A 23,190-nucleotide genomic window follows, 5' to 3' on the forward strand; every position below is an offset into this window, starting at 1 on the left:
TGGTCCGGCCAAGCTGCCATAGAAGCCTATGTATAAAAGAGCCCGTTCATTCGAAGATGAGTAGGCTGCTCCCTCGCAGATAATTCAATTCAAACTACGCGCCCCGAGCCAGACACATTAATGTACCCGTTGCCTAAACTCGACGGTGTGTCTCCTCCGGAACGTAGGGGGAAATGGAGAGAGAAGATAAAAACGAGTAAAACCAGTTCAAACCCCCCGGCGTATGCCTTCGAAGATGTCATCTTTGCAGACTACACTGCCATGAACGGGAGTGCAGTGCTTTATGGGATGCCGCGAGATGAGGGCACCATTTCTTAGTTCAGAAACGCCAGACCAGTCGCCACCAGTGACGACGAAGAAGAGGATAACACAGCACCAGTGCGCTCGTGCGCTCGAATGTTGTGGTTGGATGCAGTACCGCCCCTCTCGTCTTTAGTTTTTAAAAAGGCAAAGAGGAGGCCTACTGCCCTCTCTGCTATTTAAAGCAAAAAGTGCTCGCCGTCGCCTTGTAGGGCAAAATGCAGGAGGCAATTACTGAGTTTTTCAATAAATAAATTATCGACATGTTGGACTGCTTCCCTCTTCTCGTGTGCTGTTGTAATTTTTCACCACAGCCTCCGGTATTTTTTCTGTGTCAAATGCATCACCCACTTTTCAATGAGAGCGAGCAGGACGCCTGTTTCCCCACATGTCACAGGGTGGGGCTTAACCGGGATCACCTGAGCAGAAATGGATGCCAGAGTGGCTTGTGCATGGTTGCCAAGGATGTTCGAGATTGCCGAAGCAGCGGCGCTCTGGCGAGCGATAGGAAACGCAGTGCCACGGCAGAGCACGTCTCGCCAACGTTGCCGCTTTGCACCGCGCGTCGCCCCGAGATTAACCGGTCACGGGACTAAAGCGCTGGGAAGGCTAGCAATCAGGGGAGAGTGGCAGAGTTGAAGGAGAGGGCTTTGTTGGCTGCTTGGGGCTGATTTGTTTGGCATTGAAAAAACACAGGAGGCGATGTCTTCACTTTCGTTACTTCAAACTTTCAATTATTCGAACTGAGGCGGTGTCCCCATGCAATTTGAATTAACGAGCTTTGATTGTGCAACTTTGTTCAATTTAGAAGAACTAGCCTTTGGTGAATCACTCTGCTCCATTCTGGCTACAAAAAACATATTTTTGAAGCGAAGCTTTCAGCCTCTCACCAATGTCTGTAGTCCACCCAAAACGCACTGCAGGAAAGCCAATTTTATCTGCTGAAGATGATGATCGTGGGTGAAGCAAAGAAAAATTCAAACACTTCCCAATGTCAGAATTGAACTTGAATCTCTCGCATTAGGAAGCTGACGTCTATCCGATTCCACCATTCCGGCACAGTCGAAGCATTTTGATTTGGGGAAGGATGCATGGATGTGCATATAGACATCATGCGACCCTCTGCCTAACGACGAAAACGATTATTTGCAAAGCTTTCTTTGTGTGAAATCAAAAGGTGAAGGGTCAAAGTCAAAGCTACTATGATCTAAACAGCTTGCAAGTCAAAGCTCAACGAGTCTAAGTCTGAACTGTATGTGAGTCAAAGTCCAAACTCAGACTGCAACCAAGGAATCCCTCACGAGAAAGCTTTGCATTCAACCATCGTCATCATTAGTTGGAGGGGACAAAACACAAGAAGTGTTGAAAAAGTTTAAAATTTGGTGTTCCTGTGACTTAATGTGGTCAGGAGGGACGTAAAATGGTCCAGCAATGAAAGCGTAGTCATCGGTGGCATTCGAGTGGCACCGTCAAGGGGAACCAGAGGCCCCCCCACAACCATGGCCCAGTCATGTTTTTTGGCAATGGCTTAGCTAGGCATGGCTGCCAGTCGCACAAACAGGATTCTGTGATGTCGTAGAGAAATCGCCGGAAAGTGGCCAGGAGAGCCGCCGCCGCTTCGTATGTGTTTTCTTCAATGCCTCGATTATTTGTTTGAAGTTTATCGTGGCCAAGCAGCAGTCCTTTTGGTGAACCCCAGTTGGCCCCTCTGACTGCAGGGCAATCCCCGTGCGCAAGGTGTCGTCGTCCAAGAGGAGTGCAGCGGAGCCCCCCCCGGTGGCTGTGGGCGCCAGTGCAGTGGCGGCGGGGATGTCGCTGACGCGCAGCTTCGAGGGCACTCCGCAGCCGTCCCCCTCCGCAGGGGCACGGCTGCACCAGAGGAGCCCCTCGGACGGGGGCCTGAGCCGAAGCTTTCGCACACCCTCCGGCCGGTCACCCTACGCCACGGTCGCCACTGCCTCGCCCCGCAAGACGCAGCGGTCGTCGTCGGTCTCCTCCGGTTGTCCACCGTATGCGTCGTCTCCGGTGAGCAGCTTTTGGCCCATTCTGCGCTTGCTCCACACTTGCGGTCTTTGTACAATGTAGTGCAATCCCTGGCTCTTCCCCAAACGACATGATCCATAAGTATGTAGTCGCTGTCATGCTCACCATCATCACCATCATGACCTGTTGACCTGTGTGGCCGTTCACTAGTGGGTGGTGGTTTTTGTTTTCCTTATGCACGCAGAGGAGGACAGGGAACGGAGGAAAAAACATTGGAGGGCTATATATACCGTCAAACCTTGATGTAATGAACTTCAATGTAGCGAAACCCCCGATGTAACGAACCACGTAATTTTTTTAACTTCAAGTGTATGCACACCACGTATTTTCACCCTCTGTGTAACGAAGCCCCGTTTGTCGAAATTCCAATGTAACAAAGTTTCATGGACAACTAGGCACGAAATTTTGGTTGTAGAAGTAGAATTTGGGAGACAGAAGCACCGAAACGGGGTCTCGATAAAACACAAACGACAACACGGGCCACGCCATTCCGTGGATGCAGCGAGACGCAGAGTTCGTGGCGAGCTCCTTGCCTACAAACTGTGTATGGCACCACCACCTAATGCTGCCGCTTTGTCCTTCATTCGCTCATGCTTGTTGGGCTGCATCGTTCCAGCAAGTGTGCGGCAAAGCATTTGCAGGTCTTTATGAACCTTGCACGTGCATTTTTCACGGCCACGTCCACAATTGCGCACCGGCGGCAGCTTCTGCTTCTGCCAGAAGGCAACTCGTGCCACATGTGGCAGTGGGAAAAGCCTGACGACTTTTGTCAATGGGGACGCACGCAGCCTATGGCGGGAGATGCCGACTGGCCCCTCCAGAGATGATTACGCTTACCACCGTGGAGGATATTTGATGGCTGCTTTCCTAAGCGGTGTGGATGCCGTTTTACAGTGCAAATTTCACCCATATTATCAGGTTCTTGTCCACATGAAAAATTTCGTTTGCCGCTCGTGCAGCGAGTGGTTAAAAGCGGACGCTGGAGTTACCTGCATCGTGCGAATTCTCCATGGCTGCGTCAGCGAACCTGTAGCGAGGCGTATTTTTGCACAGAGAAAACGCTCCATGTGGTTCAACGCTTATGCCAGCGTGTAGACGATTAAGCTCCGACAGAAACGGAAACAATGCGCCAGTCCTGTATGTGCGCCATGTTTTTGCTAGCAGGAACCGCTTCGTTCAGTTAACACTTCATTTTTAACTGCGAATTTCAATGTAGTGAATTTCAATGTAGCGAGGTAAATTACAGATTTTACCGACTTCGTTACATCGAGATTTGACTGTAGTACAAAGGCACACACAACAAGTTTTAAACAACCGATTAGTAGAGACCGGATTTTAGGCACATGCCTATTTTGTTCCTTGCGCTCCTATCGCGCCTCTTTTATATAGGAGCACGAATTAGAGCTTAAGGAGGGCTTTTATGGGGTTTTCATAGTGCCCATTTTGTTTACTTATCCAGGCACCCCAAAAAGCCCTCCGCAGGAGGGTATTGCATAGGGGGAGCATCGCATACATCAAACAAACAATAACAGGCTATTTTGGAATTTGTGCATAAATGGCTGTAAATGTCTATAAATGCCTAATTTTTAAAATATCGGAGCCTTTATGAACACCATTTAGCTTAAACTTTCTTTTTCGAGTGCAGTTTGAGATCGTTATTCGTGTTGCCAAGCAACTAGCGCTGACAGCTGGCAACTCTATTTGGTTCCACCTAGTCGTCCTGTTGTCCAATCGACCCCCAGACAACAACCGCTGTCTAGCAGCAGTGGAATGGGACGCACGGACAAGAGGCTCAATTTCGAGTCCAAAAATCTGGAGATGGTGGTGGTCGCTATTGTTTCCTTAATTTTCACAGTGATCCTTATATTACGTTCCCCATGCTCCACAGACACATTTCTTCAAACATGCAGTCGCATCTTCGTTTCTAGAACTATAGTCAAATCCAACTATATTTTCAACTCAACTTTTTGAGCATTCAACACGCCTTAGTTGCTAGATCCCTTTCATATGGAAACACCAATGGCAAAACATTACTGCGCTTCTGCATTTCCTTGTGCCCTAAAATCACACTGCTGACGGGCTCTAAAATACTTTTCCACTTGGATTTGCTTCGGCTGGTTATCATATTTTGAAAATGCCCTTCAGGTGCGTGGAAGGGTATTTGGCCATGTTGGCATGTCGTGCTTGAACAATTCGGATAATATCAATGTATATGATAAAATTGCTAGCATTCTAGCTCTTTGTCTATCTGGTTTATTATTTCTGTCTGTTTTGTTATGCTGTAACTAAATTTCACCAGGCAGAAAAATAATCGCACTTTTTTATTCGTTATTTCCAGCTCTCAAGAGTCCGTTTTCATGCCGGTTTCACTACATGTGTGGCTAAAGCAAGCGACAAGGGCTGTTGAACGCATATGTGAGCAGTGCTATTGTTCAGTGCGGCCAATGGACCTTCACTAGTCCAGCAGCGTTATAGGACAATTGAATGGCTACCGTATCTTCACTCGTATAATCGGCACCAAAAATGCGAAAATTTCAGTGGCAAAGTAGGGGTGCGGATAATACGTGTTTTTTTTTTTTTCCTTAGTGCAGCTTCATGATGATGCGCATTGTGATGTGAAGCTCCTACGCAGTAACACTGACTAAGCCTGCCATGGCAGCGATTGCGCAAAATGTACTAGGACAAGGAAGAAAAAACAAGGATGAGTGCACTCTAACAACTGAATTTTATTAGTGAATTGTGACTTTTGCCTTGCAGTCAGTGTATTCTACTTGCAAAATATACGCTTTTTCTGTCTATGTAGTATGTGATGTGTTGCTTGAGCAGTAGCTTTGGTGCAGCCTTTCCTGTATCAAATGTGCGGGCGATACGCAATGATTTTTTTTTTTTTCTGGCAGGCTGAAAGTGGGGGTGCGGATTATATGCAGGGGCAGGTTATATGCGTGAAACTATGGTATGTTTGACTGTTGCCGTCTTTGTGCCGTCTTAAAGGATAACATTTTTGGCTTTGCCATTGTAGATACAGGTTGCATACGTCTTCGTTTGAAATTATTTCTATTTATGTAACAATTTATGGCTCCTATATTTACAACAATGGAGGCCTAAAACGTTGTTTTTCCAGCTTATTTTAGGTGCCTCAAGCACGCTTTTTTAATGCCTAAAAACCTGGCCTCTACTGATGAGGCTGCCAGTGTGAGGCTGCCTGACTTGCAACAGCACATGGGGAGGAAGTTGAACACCTTGAAGGGCACCGCAGTGGACACAAGAAAAAGATAGACCTGTGCGTTCATTCTGCACGCCGCCTTTCGAGGTGTTCAACCAAGTTGCTCAAATGTCGATACGTAAGCGAAGTTTACCAAAATCACGGCACAAGTGCACGCAGGCACAAGTGCATTGGTGTGTTGACAGAGTGTTGGTGAGACTGCCAGAGGCGGACGCGGTCTTGGCCACAAGCAAAGGGTTTCCCTGCACGCAGCGCAAGGCCCCGAGCCGGACCCCGTCGGCCAAGTACCCGAGCGCCGGGGGGGCCTACTTCTCGCCCAGCCAGGGGCCGGTCCCCGGCAGCCTGCACCAGCAGAACGTGAACAACAACAACAACAACAACAGCAGCAGCAGCAGCAGCAGCAGCAGCGCCCTGCTGCTGTCGCTGGTGGAGAGCGACCCCCTGCTGAAGCAGCGCAGCCAGGCCGTGGGGCTGGAGCTGCTGGAGCGGGCGGCCGTGCGCATCCAGGCCCTGTGGCGCGGCTACCGGGCGCGGGCGCACATGCACCCCGTGCACGCCGCCTGCCAGGAAGTGCGCTTGCGCAGGCTCGAGGAGGGCCTGCTGGACGTCCGCCAGGCGCTGGCCGCCACCAGCCAGGCCCTGCTCAGGTCAGCCGGGGCGCGCGCTGGGTCGGCCGGGGCCCTCCAGGGTAGCAACGGCACGGGAGGAACACGTGCTGCAACGTCGGCACTGCGCTGTTGCGCGTGCTTCTTCCGGCATTGCGCTCCTTTTCACGTGCCGTGGTTACCATCAAGCGCCGTGTTCCAACTCGGCCACATGGAGCTTTTGTTATTGGGCGGCACTTTGCGTGGCACACTGCCTGGCGTGACTGTGGAGGGCAGAGGACCCGCCACAGTGGTGCAGTTGTTACGGCCTAGCCCAAGGACCTTCCCCAGTGGCTGCTTCATCAGGCCAGGAGGGGGAGTGCCTGCAGGTGGCGGAAATCAATTCGAAGCCCTCCACTGCAGCAAAGTGCATGGGGTGTAGCTCCGACGCATTGCGCCCCATGAGAGAAGGAAGGGAGGGAAAGTAGCCACCTGACGGGCTGTGGCCCGGAGGCCCAGCGAGGGGCTGCGCCGGGGGCCGTGACGTGCCTCGCAGCCACTGGGCGGGCACAGGGCTGGCAAGGGCGGAGGGGCTGGCATGCAGGCGGGCCAAGGCGGGCATGGACGCTGTGCGGGCTCTGCGCTGCTGCTGCTACTGCATGCTGGGAGTGCCGGGATGGTGTGCCTCCTCCCGTGCAAAAATGCCCGTGTGTACGAGATTTCGGCGCACGTTAAAGATCCCCAGGTGGTCAAAATTAATCCGGAGCCCTCCACTACGGCGCGCCTCATCGCCTGCGTTGCGTCGGCGCGTTAAACCCTACAATCAATCAATCAATCCTCCTCCCGGTTGCTGTCTTTGTCGCTCGCTTGTCACTTGGCACGATTTCCTTGCTCCTTGCCAACTGGAGTGAGGCCAGTAAGCCTGGGCCTGGCTGGACAGTAGTGCCGCCAACACAAGGCTCATCTTGGACGACATGAAGTCACCACGCAGAGCGCACACCGCAAGTGGTAGCCTTAAATGTGACGCTGCCTCTTCGGTTCAAGCGAAGCACAACATTCTGTGGGGACACGGGTGGTTCCATCTGAATGGCCTCTCATGTGACTGACTCGAGCGCTCGCACTGGCTCAGAGTGCCACACTCGACTCCAGGCAATACACTCCGCTGCAGAGAACAGGCGAGACAAACGGAGTGAAATACCAATTTATGTGAACCTTTTGGATGCCAAAGCACCCAGCTGAACACCCCGAGCCATGGCCGGTTTGCTCAGTATCTGCAGGAAGATGCTTTTGGGTTAGCAAAGTGTCCTTTTTAGCCGCAGTGCAAAAGCGGTACTGGTACTAATTAATTACCATCAGGTTTGCTCATTTTGTTGAAGGGAATATCGCTGTGTGGCTAGGCACCAGCGCATACTGGTTACTGTTGGCACAGCTGTTCACATCTGACTCACATCCTTCTTGCAGAAGGATGTTCCACCGACACTCGCACCCAACGAAATCAGTGTTCCGTGCTTCAGTACGGCTTGAAGGAAGAAGTAGTTCCCGACAAACATTTGCAACAGCCCCTCTCTTGGTTCCCGCAGGCAGCAGAAGGAGCTGGAGGAAGAGCGCAAGTGCAGGGATGCAAACAAGGAGGCCCTGGACAGACTGCTGAAGAATGTAAGCCACGCTTTTTCATGCCCCCCTGACTGAGCACTGACTCGGTGCACACGCAACGTGGGGGGCCACTGGCTGCTGTCCTCCACTGCGTTGCTGTGTCAAGTGGAAATAAGAAGTAAACTTGTTTCTCCTTTCACCCAATTTGCTTTCTTTTTAAAATGTGGCTGCTGACACATCACTCGCTGGCGTACAGCAACAGCATACCGAGTCCACAAAGTCTTAAATGAAGCACCCAGGAGCAACTACCATATTTATATTTATTCAAATACAGTGTAGACCGCTTATAACGTATGTCGCGGGAGCCGCAAAAATCCGCACTATAAGCGGTACCGCACTATAACCAAAACGTGCGCGAATTCAACCAAATCGCCACCTACCTCTCAAGTCATCCTAAATTTTTTATCACCCAAACGCACAGCGCCTAAAAACGAAGGAAGGGTCTTTATTTCGTATTATTTTTAACATCAGCCGCTGCTGCCGGGTCTCACATATTGCAAAAGCGCGGTCTTACAAACGGCGAGTGCGGCTTTAACTTGCGTTGTGTTTGTGTTTTGAAAGACCATGGCTGCGTTTTTTGCGTCTATGAAGATGCCGCAGGACATGATAAGAAAGGCCAGCGGGATTTTTTTTTTTTACCCCACCTTGCGTTCACGATGCCGAAGGCGGCTGCTTATCAGCGCAACGTACTGGTGGTGGAAATCTTCGCGCGGCTCGCTTGTTCGGGAAGAGCGGTGGCTTATCTGCACAACGTTCTAAAGCGTGAACCGCATGGAGCGATTTCTCGCGAAAACGTGCAGCGCACGCCGCAAGCGCGGCGACGCCGGCGCGTAAACTGACGTAATGTGTGCGGCGCGGTAAGAGGCGGCAACATGGCGTCGGCACTGGCCGTGAAGCGGTGCAGGCAGCTCCAGCGAGCACTTCTAACCGCTCGCTGAAATGCCGCACGAGGCGCAAGCGAAGATACTCATGCAAGAAAAGAGCTGATAATGTGACCGCAAAGTGGAATATAGACTGCCATCCACGCTGCTTGTGAAAGCGCCCATCAAAAAATACCGCGGCGGTAAGCCTAAACTAAAGTCCCTTCATCTGATCGAGGGACTTTAGCCTAAACACCTTTGGCGCGGCTAGCCCGCTCGGAGCGCTTCGAATCTCCCGCCATTAGGTGCGCGTCTTTCCATTGGTGCAAGTCGTCAGGCTCCTCCCACTGCCACGCGAAGAAGCCACCGCGAGCGCGGAATCGTAGACGCGAGCATGAAAAAAAACGTACGTGCAACGCCGATGTGCGAAAACGGGCCATGCGGTTCACGATTAAAAGAAATAACTTGCCACGCGCGGACGGGGAGCCGGTCGCTATCTTCCGAGGTGCATCAAGCAAGGACAGCTGTGGTTATCACGTACGCGCGAACTAAAGGGTGCCTATTTTTTGCTTCTGTGTCGAAGTTAGAGAGCAAGGGGTGCGCGCTGCGTCAGATGGCCGATTTCATCATTTCTTTTTTTCTTTTGCTACCCTAAAACGATGCCCCCTGCGCCGATCGATGAGCAGACCCGCCGAAAAACCGCACTATAAACGGTATGGTGCTTCGGCCAACCGCATCTTAAGCGGTATGCTTATGCATTGAGTTCTATGGGAGGCAAACCGGTGGTCACGAAAACCCGCGTTATATCCGGTCCCGCACTATAAGCGGTTACGTTATACACTGTACTATAAGGCGAGGTTTTTTTCCAAAGTCCATAGTCTCAAAGTCATACCCCCCTTTTTTTCGAAGCTCAGTATATATATATATGTGGAGATGTTTTTTACTCTCGAAACTGCACCCTTGCCTTATAATCGTCACCGCCTTATAATCGAATAAATGCGGTTTTTCAAGGTGCTCCAAATTTTTCTGTTGACTGTTCCGCCTCGCAGGCAGGTCAAACTGGCATTACAGCCCTGCAGGCGGACAAGAATCCTTTCCTTGCAATCGTTTCATTTGTCCATGTGAGCTCCAAGGTCTGGGAGGGCGGCATTCGTGACGTGTGGTGTAGTTAGTTACCACCTAACATCGGGGTGGGGGGCCCAGCTGGGTACAGCCCAGAGTACATACATGTGTCGTTCATACCACAAGCTACGCGCAGCACTGTGGAGGCTACACTGTTGTCAACAGTACGCCCACTGAGGGCGCTATGGGGCCCTGTAAGGACATTTCCGTCTCCCCTCTCGGCAGGTAGAACTGCAAGGCCCCGGCACCTTTTGTCGCTTCTTCCGCGGTGAGTTGAGCGCCCTGAGGGGGCGGGCTGTTGTCAACAATGAAGCCTCCCCGGTGCTGCACGTAGCTTGTGGTGTGAACTATAGTTCCACGTGCCCAGTTAGAAGGGTTGCCCAGAGTGAATCGAATCAGCAATGATGAACGCAGTGCCTGGGAACAACTTTCTGTGGCCATAGGAGAGAAAGCTACCGGGGAGGGGCTAAATACTTTGTGTCACTGTGCCAAAGTAGTTCCTGATAAACTTTGTTACAGCTCATTTCTTCATATGAGCTTCGTGGTTGAGTGCGCTTAGTTAACCACGATCACCGAGCATGCATGCACATTGGCATCTTCTTGCCCGCGCTTCATTTGTTTCTAGAGCCAACGCTTTGACTGGACAATTTCAGGTTACCACTGAGCACCTCCGCTCTGAGCTACGCGACAGTACGCTCACCCATGCCGGCAGGCTGGCTGAGCGAGCCAATTGCAGCCAAGCGTCCCCACTGAGTTAGTCTCACTTGGGCGTACGCATTGCAGACACGTTGCCTCGTTTGTTTGAAAGCTTTTGGTTCTTAAGCTTCGCCAAATCCAATGCGGCGAATGAAGTGACGAGTTACCAGACTCCATGTTTTGTTTCTCAAGAGACCTATGCGACACCTGTGGCGAACACCACAACCAAGAAAACTCGAAAATCTAGAAAGGAATGCTGTCTGTTCCACATATTCTGGCTAATAACTTACTGACATTATCAATCCAAAGATAAAAAGTAAGAACTGTATATTTTTGAATTTCTTATGTTACACCCAGCTAGGTGTTTTTGCTGACTCTCTACCAACTACTCAGCTCAATGGCGTGGTTTAGTTCTGTAGGCTTGACTGCATTGTCAAAGAAATTTGTCTCAGAGTACAGAGTGGCGTCCGAGGGCACTCCATCCCAGCGCTCGAGATGTGTCTAGAGCGCTGGCAACATTCAGGGTCAGGACGTCCGCCGATGTGGTGTTGAGGTTCCGTCTCAGCTTGCTTGTACCAAGGGCTGTGCTTCAAGTACAGCTGTTGCCGCCTTTATTTTTTTTAGCAGCAGAGCTGTTTAACCCTTTGAGGGTCGAATTTTTTTGAAAAAAAATTTCCCTGGTGGTCAAATTAGTTTATTGCGGATTTGGAATATGCAAAATGTCTAAAGTCAGGATTAAATGGTAAAAAATTATCAGGAACAGTATTTTGGGGTCAGCATCACTTAGAACTGAAAAATGTTCAGTAGTATTTCAGAGTGTGGTATTCCTTGAAACACGGGTCTACGCACAGTGCCTTATCGCAGTCTGCACGCATAAAGCACATGTCCGAAAATGAGCTGTCTTCTTCCGAAGAAAGTCTGTCTTCCGATTCAGACTCGGTGAAAGGAGCAAACTCAGAGTCAGAAGAGTCATTGCGGTCGGTGTCATCAGAGCGGGCAGTTCGTTGGGCCATATCGCCGCTTTGCCGTGCATCTGAAGAACTCGAAGGCAACCCAGTAAACGAGGAGAGCGAGAATAACTCATGCGCGCCCGTGATAAATAAGCTAATAGCAGCGCCAATATAGATAGAAATCAACTTCCGCCGCCCCCGCAACGGAGTCTCCGATTAGGTTACTTCAGTTCCAAGCAAGGAGGGCAAGAATACCTAGTGAGCGTGGGTAATAAACAAGATAAGAGCAGCGCCAATATAGATCGAAATCAACTTCCGCCGCCCCTGATAGCGAGCGCCGATCAAGTTTCGCGCGCCTCCGATGCGATCACGTGGCGAAACTGAAACCACGAAACGCGTTGACACGTACAGACGCCGTAACGCGCCGAAGCCAGAGAGTTCTGTTTTTCACTGCAAGGAGGTAGCACAATCAAATTTCAAACACTTCTTGTAAGTCCCAGGAGGTGGCAGCACCTCCCAGGGAGCATGCATCGTTAATATGGCGCGAAATTTCAAACGGATGCTCGAAATCGTACCCGTACGGCAAAGACCTTGCGGGACGGAAAACCGCCGCAGTACATGTACGGCAAAATCCCTCAAAGGGTTAAAGGGGCCCTGAAAGGCGTTTTGAGCACACTAAATGAACTAGCGCAATCGTTAGATTGGGTTGTCAACGTCAGCTGTGCCAAGTATTACTCCTTTATGTGCAGGGGAAAGCTCACACTTTTGTTGCAAAGTTTGTCGCCCTTTTCTCACCCTTCCCTGTGTGTTTTTGGGCGCCACCGTCTTCACATGTCTACGTCATCGATTCCCAGATGTTCGTCATGAGCTAGACATCCTGCTATTGGGCGGCTTTTTCACGCACTTCCGGCAAAGAGATGTGTCGTCTGCTCAGTGTCGGCTCGCCGGCTGATCTGCCAACGGCGTGCCGGAGTGCTTGGACATTTTACGACAAACGAAACACGTGTAAACAAACGCTTAACCGTTTGTATTGAATGACGGCCATAACACGACATTGATATTATCTTACGTAAGTACGTACCATAAAGAAAGCGTCGAAGCCCCGTGGCAATTCTTTCGTGCAATCGCGGAGAACGCCCTGAGCCGAATGCCTGGGTTTGACGCATACATTTTATTCAACTTCAAAACAATCTAGAGATGCGTTTTGAATGAACACAACGTCACAACATACGTTGCAAGTGTGAACCGCGATTGACAGACAATCGGTTGCTTCCTCCTGCCCATCAAAAATTCGGCACTCGCCTTGCGCCCGGTTTTCGGGGACGAACAGCAAGTCACTTAACTCTGGCGCGCAAGCCGAGAAGGCTTTTAGCCAAGCACACTGCACATACCACATGCGAGGTTGAGTCGTAAGTCGCTCGAGAAAGATAATCCAGACCATGGGAAGCCCTATCCATCCGCAGAAGTACAACGTTGCATTTCATCGTGAAACGAACACGTCCACAACGCAGGAGGCGATGCACACACACACACAGCTCCGGTCGCTGCCTTGGCTTAGCTGCAAGCTTAGTTCGGACAGTCAGCGATGTTACGACGATACAGAGCTGCATGAGGGCGACCTGCTAACCACTTGACGTATTTAAAAACACAGGGCAAAGAACTCGGTTCATCGGAAGCAAAAAAGCTTTCCTCCATCTTGCGCTACTTGCCGCCATGTTGTGGCCTCACGTACGCACGCTATTTTGCTGCTAATAGAGAGTTTTAGTACATACAGTATTTGTTGCCTTTGCATACGCTAAATGCTAAATTTTTGCGTCCCGCTACGTAAACACCGCGAGGGGAGTTTTAGTAGAGCGTCTCATCAGTTTTGCGTAACGACACGCTAATGCATATGGCGCCATCTGTCGAATGTTTTGCGAAATGACCCGTCGGCTGATCTGCTAGCGGAGTGCCGGAGTGCTTGGACATTTTACGACTATCCAAACAAGTGCAAACAAACGCTTTCCCATCAGTGTTGAATGCAACACATGGGTGCAGCTTGTCAGAACACGGGTGCTCGCTGCTCGAGTGCGGCGCTGGTTTGCTCTGCGCCTTCCCGTTCATCGCCACTAATAAAGCGATCCGATCTGGCACGTTTTGTGCATGGGTTCTGTGTCGGTTTAAAATGTCTTTTTCACATGCCGCCAGTAGGAATTACCACCGCCGCAAACAAAGACCTGGCACCAGTGGGGAAACATCTGAGATGGCACTTTTTAGATAAACAGTGCGCGGTGCATCAAAGGGAACGAGCGCACGATTCTCCCTGTGTGGCTGCGAGTTCGCCGCTGATAAAAAGTCATGCCGCCGATAGCAATTGCAGCAACGTACACCGCGAAAGGGCATGGCCAGGATACACACATGTGGCCAGGTCTTTCATTCGCTTTTCCAGATTCGCTTCATTCGCTTCGCTTCATTCCAGATTCGCTTCATTCCAGATTTTCATTCGCTTTTCCAGCCTTGAGCGGAGTGCGGTATCCATGTCCATGTTGTCAACAAAGATGAAAAGGCCGAAAGAGCTTACCCGTAGCAGACGGGAGTCTGAGGAGCGCAATAGCGGAAGTACGTCACCGCTGAGGAGAGCAGCATCATGGGAGGGAAGGCTCGCGCGCCGACAACAGCGAAGAAAAAGGTGAAAGGAGGAGGAAATACGGCGCGACGATAATGCGCGGTTTTTGATTTACGATTTCTGAGCTAATACTCATCGCTTTAACAAAATTCTTGCGGGAGGAGATTGCCGATACATTGCTTTATTTGGTTACATGTACATCCATGCATCGGCGGAAGGTATTTCAGGACCCCTTTAAGCTTTTAGTTCTGCCGTCAAACGTTAGCAGAAAAGACTGAGCACACGTGAGCGTGCGCTTCGTGAGGAGTGCGCAGAGAAAAATTCAGAGGAAAAAAAATTCCCCCGCATTTCCCCGAAGGGGAGTATGAGGAAGTGCGAAGCACGGGGTGATGCTGTGAGGGGGAGTTTGTTGAAGTGTGGGGGCATTTTGCCCGTTAGTTACATTAACACCCCCTCGTGATCACGTTCGGCTTAACACGCCTCGTTTGTCCCTCTGCGGAAATCTTGGTGAATTAACGTGTATGTTCGAGAGGAGGAGCGCACCGCACCACAGCGCACCGCAGCTGCGAAGCGCCGACCGGAGTGAAGGGAGAGGAGGCGCAGTCACGTGAGAGAATGCAGAACTAGGGGGTTTGTAGTATCACGTGTACACCACGCAGTTATCAAGCCGCTATAACGCCGCTGAGTCGCCAACGCACGCCGCTGACGACGTAGTTTGAATGCCTTAAAGATATAAGGCGCGTTACTAACACTGATATCAACGTCGCGTCTGTGGCTTAGTCGGTAGAGCATCGCGCTGCGGCCGCAAAGTCCGCAGATCGAAACCTGGCGCCGGATGCTGTTTTTTTTTTTTTTATATAGTGTAGTGGCCTGGCTGGCGCGCCGAGAGAGGGTGTTGCGAGCTGGAGAGTAGTAAAGGGGCTTTAGGAGAGTAGGCGAGGGGGGAGAGGAGGCGCTATGCGAGCGCGACGATTCAGGCTCGCTTAAGAAGTGCATTCGCACTTATTCCTGGCCAATCTCCCACGTGGGTATGTGCCATGTCAGCGGCCAGGCAGCGCGCGCCCATCTCCCCCCGTTGCTAAGGAAGACGAAAAGTGCGCGCACCCGCAGCTGTTGCTATGCGGACGGCGGAAGGTTCGGGGTTGCTTATAAAGTGCATTCGCACTTAAAATTGCCAAGCCTGGTGAGGGGTGGCCATCATTGTCCAGGCTTGCACGTAAGCTTGCGCCACGTGACGAGCTTGCAAAAAAAGAATAACAAGAAAAAAATTTTGAGTACACATGAGCATTTGCCTCATGAGGAGCGTCCAGGCTAGAGTGTCTTGCACCACGTGAGGAGCTTGGCAAGAAATACCGTGAGGAGTGTCTGCAGAGTTGCCTATCTCGCGCCACGTGAGGAGCTTGGCAAGAAATACCTAGAAAATTACCGAGAGCACGTGAGCATGTGCCTCGTGAGGAGCGCCCGGCGTCAGCCAGCTCGACCTTCAAGAAGACTCTGCCCAGCATTGGTGGCATGATCTCTCATGTGCTGTTCTCCTTGCTGGTTCATGTGCATCCACGCCTGAAGTGGGGAGTACAGACACTGAGTTTGCGATACAGATGCCAAGTTCGCGAAACCGGTTACTGCGGGCGTGGTGCACTCTGGGCGAGATGTGAAAGGCTGGGCCTGCCAGTTGTGGAGAGCTTTCAGTGGCAAGTTGGGAAATCCATGTGAGGTGTAACAGCCGTGTCTCCGACGAAGGGAGGGGGGCCGCCAGCTCTGCTGTTTCTCCAGCCTGGCATCACTAGTGCAAGCCTCGCCAATTTTTTTCTTTTTCATCTCAAGTTTCACTTATAATTTTTATGGCTTAGGTTCACTTCTGGTGTTTTGAATGACTGCTTTCTATGGATAGATTAGGTTTGGGAGAGTGAAGTTAGGCCAGATGGGGCAGCAGTTTTTTACTACACACCTGTGGACGTCGCTGTGGTGGAGTGGAGTTGGATGGCGCTTCCGTGATATGAACAGTTTCAATCGGTAATGTTGCCAGGTGATGCTGAATGCTCACATGCTGGGGTCTCGTTTCTCCTCACCCTGCCCAGATGGATCAGCTGGAAGGACACATCAGCAAGGTGTTCCAGCAGCAACTGCTGCTGCAGCAGCAGCTCTCCCTGCACTCGGATGCTGTCTTCAAGCCCATCTGCGATGAGGCCCCGTCGGGGCCGTCATCATCGTCCTCCTCCGAAGCAACCGTGGGCAACAGTGTGTCCACGTGTTCATCGGCCACCGATCACTCGCCGGCCAAGGCCGGTGTTGTGCCTCCGAGGAGGGCGGCCAGCGTGGAAAAGCACGGAGACTTGCCCGAGCCCATTGTGCCAGCCAAGCAGGAGGAGTCCAGCCCGGACTCTGCCCATGAGCAGACGTCTGGAGACGCAGCGAGTGCGGACGACACTTCCTGCATGAGCCTGTCAGAGGCAGAGCCAGCCCAGCAGGACAGCCAGCAGGCCAAGGGAGAAGATGCACAGGTGGCCTGCCTTACGGCGGTCAACGACAGGGTGCGTTCTGGTGCCAGGCTGCTTTAAAGCGAAGCTTTGCACGGCTAGGCTTTTAAAGGGAAACCGGGCAGTCCCGTGTGCACGCACGACACTCCTCCGGCACAACCTTACGCACGTGCGCGAAAGACCCAGTTGGAGGTGTGGGGGAGGGATATTGGCTGGGTTCACTGCAGCGGCAATGGTGGCGGTGGAGCAGCATCATTGTGGCAATGGCAAACACTACTTCGAAAGGGGTTGGCTAGGCGTCGTACGTCAAACACCGGCCTCATGCCCGAGTTTCGCTGTTTACCCACTTGTACGGAGTGCTTTGGCGCATTTTTTTAACTATGTAATGTTGAATTGTGGGTTTTATGTGCCGGAGGCCATGAGGGAGGGAGAGATCAAACTTTATTTGGCAGCTCAAGTTCGAGTCGCGGAGCGATCAGTCCTCGGAGGAAGGGGGTGTCCCACAGTCCTTCGACGGTGGCGGGCTTGGCGGAGGTGCACAAAGAGTCTCAATGTGGGCAGCCAAAAGGGACCACAGGGCTGCCCGTAGGTTTTCGGGGGGAGCAGCCCAGCTAGACCATGAGTAGGGAATATCAGGGGGGAAGGGGTTGGGGGAAAGAAGTGTAGAAGACGAGGAGGTGTGCCATAGTGGAGGGCTGTGGACAGATTTAGATTACTTGGGGATCTTTAAAGGGACACTAAAGACAAAATACAGGTTGCTCTAGATTGATGGATTACTCACCCAGTACACGATAATACTACCACTCTTAAAGGAGCCATGAAGAGAAAATGCAAGTTGGTTTTATTCGAAAGATTTCGTGTTTTATAGTGCCCCCAGCGCTTGTCCGGATACAAACGGTGCTTTATTCACTGAGAAATTAAACAATTTAGGTTAAAATTTTGATTTTCCCGCTCAATCGTTCATTTTCGTGGTCCCAAATGACATCACAGGAACCGACTGCTCTGCAGCCTAGAGTACCTTCATTCACGCATCCGCCGTACAGGGTAGAGACACGTATACGCTGGCGCCGCCATTTTCGGTTGCTCGCTCGCAGCCGAAGCAAGTCATTGTGTCAAAACTGCGCTAAAATTATTGCCGCAACGCGGTTTACTGAAGAAGTTTGAATCATATTGTCTGTTTCGCGTTGCTAGGTCTCGTGGGAAACGAAAAGAATAACGCGTTGAGCCCGTTGGCCCAATTGCGGCGGCACGGGTCCGTTCAAAGGTTGTCTCCACCCTGTACAGCGGTGTTGGTTTGTTCCCGCGTTTCTTTACGTTCCGTAACCTAGATGGCGCCACCATACCGTGGCAAGCGTTTGGTTTGTTTTTGCCCGCATTTAAACCTGGCTTGTTTTTGTTCTGGGAGAAAATATTCGTTCCCTGAAACAGTGCTCGCTCGACAAATGGGGTCACGTAAGACACCGTTGCTTGCGTCAATCGGCCAGTGTCGTCTGAGACAACCCCAAGCCCCGTAGTGCTGTGCAGCTAAACCAAGCATGCTGTGCGCAGTACGAACAGCAGAACGCATCAGTACTTCTATGTTTACATGTGCTTTCGTAACTTCCACTGTTTGTCCCATCATTCTTATTGCTTTGTAAAGAATGTGCCCTAAATTTAAGCGCAAATCGCTCGTTCGTCTAGTTTGTAAGGTCTACCTAATTTGCGTCTAGTTCTGCCAGCCTCCGCCAATCGCAGAGCTTAGCTCATGTGACATCATAGGTTCTGTTGCGGGAAATGAGCTGGTGTGTCGCATGACCATTCCCGTTTTTCCTAATTATGTAGCTTATTTGAGCGAAGTTTACATTAAAAGTGGTGTCAGTATGATTCTAACGAGACAATCTTTTGAATGAACCAAACTTGTGTTTTCTCTTCATGGCTCCTTTAAGCATAGCTTTCGTAAAAAAACCGGGCCATCTCCACTAACGGAAAACCTAGGGAGGGTAGTTGCGTGCAGTGTATAAGTGTGTTTAAAGATTCTAAGTCTCTCCCTTTCCACTGTGGGCATATTGGGCCTAGCTACGGGACAACAAACGACCCCGGCTAGCCTCGTTAGAGACGTTGAGCGACGATGTCAGCTCGACAGTCCCTTGTGGGCCTAAGTGGGGTTCAGGGTGTTCCCCCTTCGCCCGGAAATGACCCATCCAAAATGCCCCAGAGAGGTACGCGACGTCCACAAGGGAGACGCCGCGACGGGTTCGACTCACCGACACAGGCGACGACAGGCTCCAAGGGGCCAGGACGAACCAAGGGGGTTTATTGGCCCAGTTGTACAGTGCATAATAACGCCAAGGCCGGGTTAAGAACTACACTGTACCGACGCGCGCCTCAAGGCCGGGCTCTAGCGGGCCGCGACGGCTGAGGCGACACGGGGCTGCCGGCGAGGTGGGGGGGGGGGCGCCTACCTCGCGCGTCCCATTGGGGTCATGGGTCCCACTCCGGACGTGGGGCGGCGAGGGTGCGATACGAGCCGCGACCCCTCGCGTTCCCTATACTCTATCCTCCATCTCCTTTCCGAGTCCCTGGAGCCAGAGAGACATCGAGAGAGCTAGCGAGAGAGACCAGAGAGGCCCGCGAAACGTGCGCGTCGCGGTTTTAAGGCGCTGAGGAGAGGAGGCAGGTTCCCGGGCGAGGAGGAGTGACAGCGGCGGCGGGACAGTCGGTGCCCGCCGGCGCGTCGGCCCGCGAGGTTGACGTCACGTGCGCGGGAAAGCGCGCTCGTTCGAACATCGCGCTCGCGGGAGGAGGAAAGGGGATCAAGCGGATCCCCACACCACATGGCACGTGCTGATATGCGTGACATCCAACTTATGAAGATGGAGGAGAAGCGAAATTCGAAACAGAGAACTGAAAATTTTAAAGTTAAAGCGAGTACGGAGTGAAAAAGAAGCAAGCAAGCAAGCAGGAACGAAAAAGAAATGTCCCGTACCATGACCACATGAGAGTACAACGACGAGCGACGACGACATGAGACGTTGACAGTCCGAGCCCCTAAGGTGCTTCGCCCCTAAGAAGGTAGAAAATAGCAGAAACGTCAAGACGACAAGTGTCGCCGCCCCTGCAGGCTGTGCAGCATAAGTGGTGGGGAATAGCGTGACAAATATTTTATTAAGCACGCGCCTTCCCAAGTTTATAGAAATGTAACTGCAAGGTTTTTATGGTGTCGTGTTTGAACGTCAAAGAACAAAAAAATGTGCAGAAATTTCGGCCATTGTCTACTAATGCGGGGCATTCTTATGTCGCTTGTCTACAGCGTGAATTCTTTACAGCCAAATTTCTTGGTTTTTCTTAGGCTTGTGTGCGAATAGTAATATTTTAGTTCAAAGCGAATTCAAAGCGAACAGTCCTTGGGGCCGAATACTTTTGAAGTGAATTCAAATATAGTTGTCAGGTGTCTGAAGAAGAGATCTGAACAGTTTAAGGTTGTTCTATGCAATTTTTTTTTTATTTTTAAGGTTACAACATACAAAGGCATCACAGAGAATCCTGTGATAACGTATCTTAACCAGAAAAATATTTTTCTTTATAGGCCTATGGACTAGTTGTAGAAGGAGGTGCTCCATTCTACACAGATAACAACCTACAACACATACATGCACAAAGCATAACACAAAATCATTTGGCAACATATTATAAGCAAAAAATAATGGCATTAGACTAGCAGTGAAGTAGGTGCACCCTTCTGCTAGGCTACGTCACACACAAAATAAAAAACAAAATCGTTTGATAACATGTAGTCCTTGTTGGCATCTTCAGAATACCGTCGAATGTGATCCACTGCGCTTCCTGGCCTGGCGGGACCTTCACAATAACGTTCCCTATCAGGTCGCCACCATTGGACGCATTAGCCATGCCTCTTGACAGATTGAAGCAAGTGATGCACATTGAAGTTGAAGCGCGGAGTTCGACCAACACCTGCTCGCTGCATGCAGTAACCAAACAAATTGTTTTGTTACCGTTTCCTGAGCACGAGGATGCGGGTTTGATTCCCAGTTGTAGCGGCCGCTTTTCTGATGGAGGCGAAAAGCAAAAACGCCTGTGTGTTCAAGATTTCGGCACACGATAAAGATCCCCAGGTGGCTAAAATTAATCCGGAGCCCTCCACTATGGCGCGCCTCGATTTTAAATTTGTGTCGAAGCAAATTGGAATACGGTAATATTTGTTCGAATATTCGAAGCGATCGAATATTCGCACAAGCCTAGTTTTTCTAAATTGTGTCGCCCAATTATCTTCATTTACGGTACTATAACGGTTACAGGTGGTTCTTCGGCCAAATCTACATTTTTGTGCAAATGCAGGGCGTTACACGGTTCGGCCTTCTGGCTATTTTTTTTTTTCTATTTTTCTTATTTCTTGGTTTTTCGAAATTCCGTCTGACCAGTTATTTACAGTTACGCTATTATGACTGAAGGTGTTACCCCTGCCAAATCTGCATTTCTGTGAAAATGCAAGGTGTGGCACCGTCCTAGGTGTGGGTGCACTCTGCAAAGAATGCCACGCATTAAACGAGGATCACGTGGTAACGCCAAACGTCACCAAGTTGATTTCAGTTTCGGTGCAATACCTGGCGCCATACTTGGCCTGATAATTGTGTGACCCTTGTACGGCACTGTGTGCATAGCCGCTTCTGGTATGGCCGTCTGCGCGCTTTTGCTGCACTAAAAAGCACGGCCATTCTCAGCTGCGTGCAGCATCTTCCCTGGCTGCTGCTGGCAGGTGGCCCTCGTCCACCCCTGTGGCGAGGAGGCGTTCTGCGCGTGAGCGGTTGGTTTGCCACCAACCTGCACTCGGCCTGAGCAGGACAATGTGCTTTTCTTCAACAAAGCGTCAATACTGATCTCGGGACCCATGAGGGAACATTTTGTTTGTTGGTCTGAAGCAGCAGAGGACACGGTAGTTCGGGAAAGCACGACTGACTTGACCAAAGCCGATGAAACCGCTTGGGACGTGGTAGCACTGCATAGGTATTCAGTTGCTTCGATACGCTGCCTCGTTTGCTTCCAGTTTATTGTGACACAAATAATTGCTGCAGCAGCCGCTGTTTGCGTCATGGAATCGCTGCAAGGGAAATGCGCTGTTTGATAAGCGGTTTCTCAGCAATCAAAGCACCGTTTGACACTGAATTAACACTAAAATGGCTATGGGAATGTCAGAATTTCATTTGAAACCAACTTGCTGTTGACATTCAGTGTCCCTTTAATGCCCAGCAAATTGTTGTCATATTCTTTTCTTGCCTTTGTAAAAAAAAAGCAGCCACCGTGGCTGGGTCAGACAGCGTCGTTATGTCCGAGGCAGCGCGTGTGCTGAGTATTTTGTTAGAGGAGCCATGAAGAGAAAACACAAGTTTGGTTCATTCAAAAGATTGTCTCGTTAGAATCATACTAACACCACTTTTAACGTAAACTTCGCTCAAATAAGCTACATAATTAGGAAAAACGGGAATGGTCATGCGACCCACCAGCTCATTTCCCGCAACAGAACCTATGATGTCACATGAGCTAAGCTCTGCGATTGGCGGAGGCTGGCAGAAGCAGACGCAAATTAGGTAGAGCTTACAAACTAGACGAACGAGCGATTTGCGCTTAAATTTAGGGCACATGCTTTACAAAGCAATAAGAATGATGGGACAAACAGTGGAAGTTACGAAAGCACATGTAAACATAGAAGTACTGATGCGTTCTGCTGTTCGTACTGCGCACAGCATGCTTGGTTTAGCTGCACAGCACTACGGGGCTTGGGGTTGTCTCAGACGACACTGGCCGATTGACGCAAGCAACGGTGTCTTACGTGACCCCATTTGTCGAGCGAGCACTGTTTCAGGGAACGAATATTTTCTCCCAGAACAAAAACAAGCCAGGTTTAAATGCGGGCAAAAACAAACCAAATGCTTGCCACGGTATGGTGGCGCCATCTAGGTTACGGAACGTGAAGAAACGCGGGAACAAACCAACACCGCTGTACAGGGTGGAGACAACCTTTGAACGGTCCCGTGCCGCCGCAATTGGGCCAACGGGTTCAACGCGTTATTCTTTTCGTTTCCCACGAGACCTAGCAACGCGAAACAGACAATATGATTCAAACTTCTTCAGTAAACCGCGTTGCGGCGATAATTTTAGCGCGGTTTTGACACAATGACTTGCTTCGGCGGCGAGCGAGCAACCGAAAATGGCGGCGCCAGCGTATACGTGTCTCTACCCTGTACGGCGGATGCATGAATGAAGGTACTCTAGGCTGCAGAGCGGTCGGTTCCTGTGATGTCATTTGGGACCACGAAAACGCACGATTGAGCGGGAAAATCAAAATTTTAACCTAAATTGTTTAATTTCTCAGTGAATAAAGCACCGTTTGTATCCGGACAAGCGCTGGGGGCACTATAAAACACGAAATCTTTCGAATAAAACCAACTTGCATTTTCTCTTCATGGCTCCTTTAAGGGGCAAAAAAAGCCTGGGAAGCTTGTACTTGTGCGTCGGAACAAGGGGGCGATTTGTGTAAGCAAGTTAGAGTGCATGCGCAGTGCTTTGTCATCTTGATGCATATGGTTTGTGGCAGTGTGGTAAAATATCTGATCTGCAGTGCTGTTTGACCTCTGTGGCCATTGCAGCACAAAACTTCATCACCAACATCTACTATTTTTTAA

The 23,190-nt window shown here is 50.6% G+C and overlaps 1 protein-coding gene across 1 annotated transcript in view; it reads left to right on the top strand.

Annotated features, from left to right (window-relative positions):
* Cep97 (centrosomal protein 97kDa) overlaps window positions 1-23,190 on the top strand; it is a 159,271-nt gene that overhangs the window by 130,081 nt on the left and 6,000 nt on the right. Inside the window, exons 14-17 of the mRNA XM_077684313.1 lie at window positions 2,019-2,325; window positions 5,819-6,213; window positions 7,731-7,806; window positions 16,115-16,567. Of these exons, the coding sequence (XP_077540439.1) occupies window positions 2,019-2,325; window positions 5,819-6,213; window positions 7,731-7,806; window positions 16,115-16,567 (1,231 nt within the window). The remainder of the gene's footprint in view (window positions 1-2,018; window positions 2,326-5,818; window positions 6,214-7,730; window positions 7,807-16,114; window positions 16,568-23,190) is intronic.

This window comes from Haemaphysalis longicornis, unplaced genomic scaffold, assembly GCF_048455015.1.
Source record: "Haemaphysalis longicornis isolate Haplotype H1 unplaced genomic scaffold, Haemaphysalis longicornis Haplotype H1 scaffold_9, whole genome shotgun sequence".
Classification (NCBI taxonomy): domain Eukaryota; kingdom Metazoa; phylum Arthropoda; class Arachnida; order Ixodida; family Ixodidae; genus Haemaphysalis; species Haemaphysalis longicornis.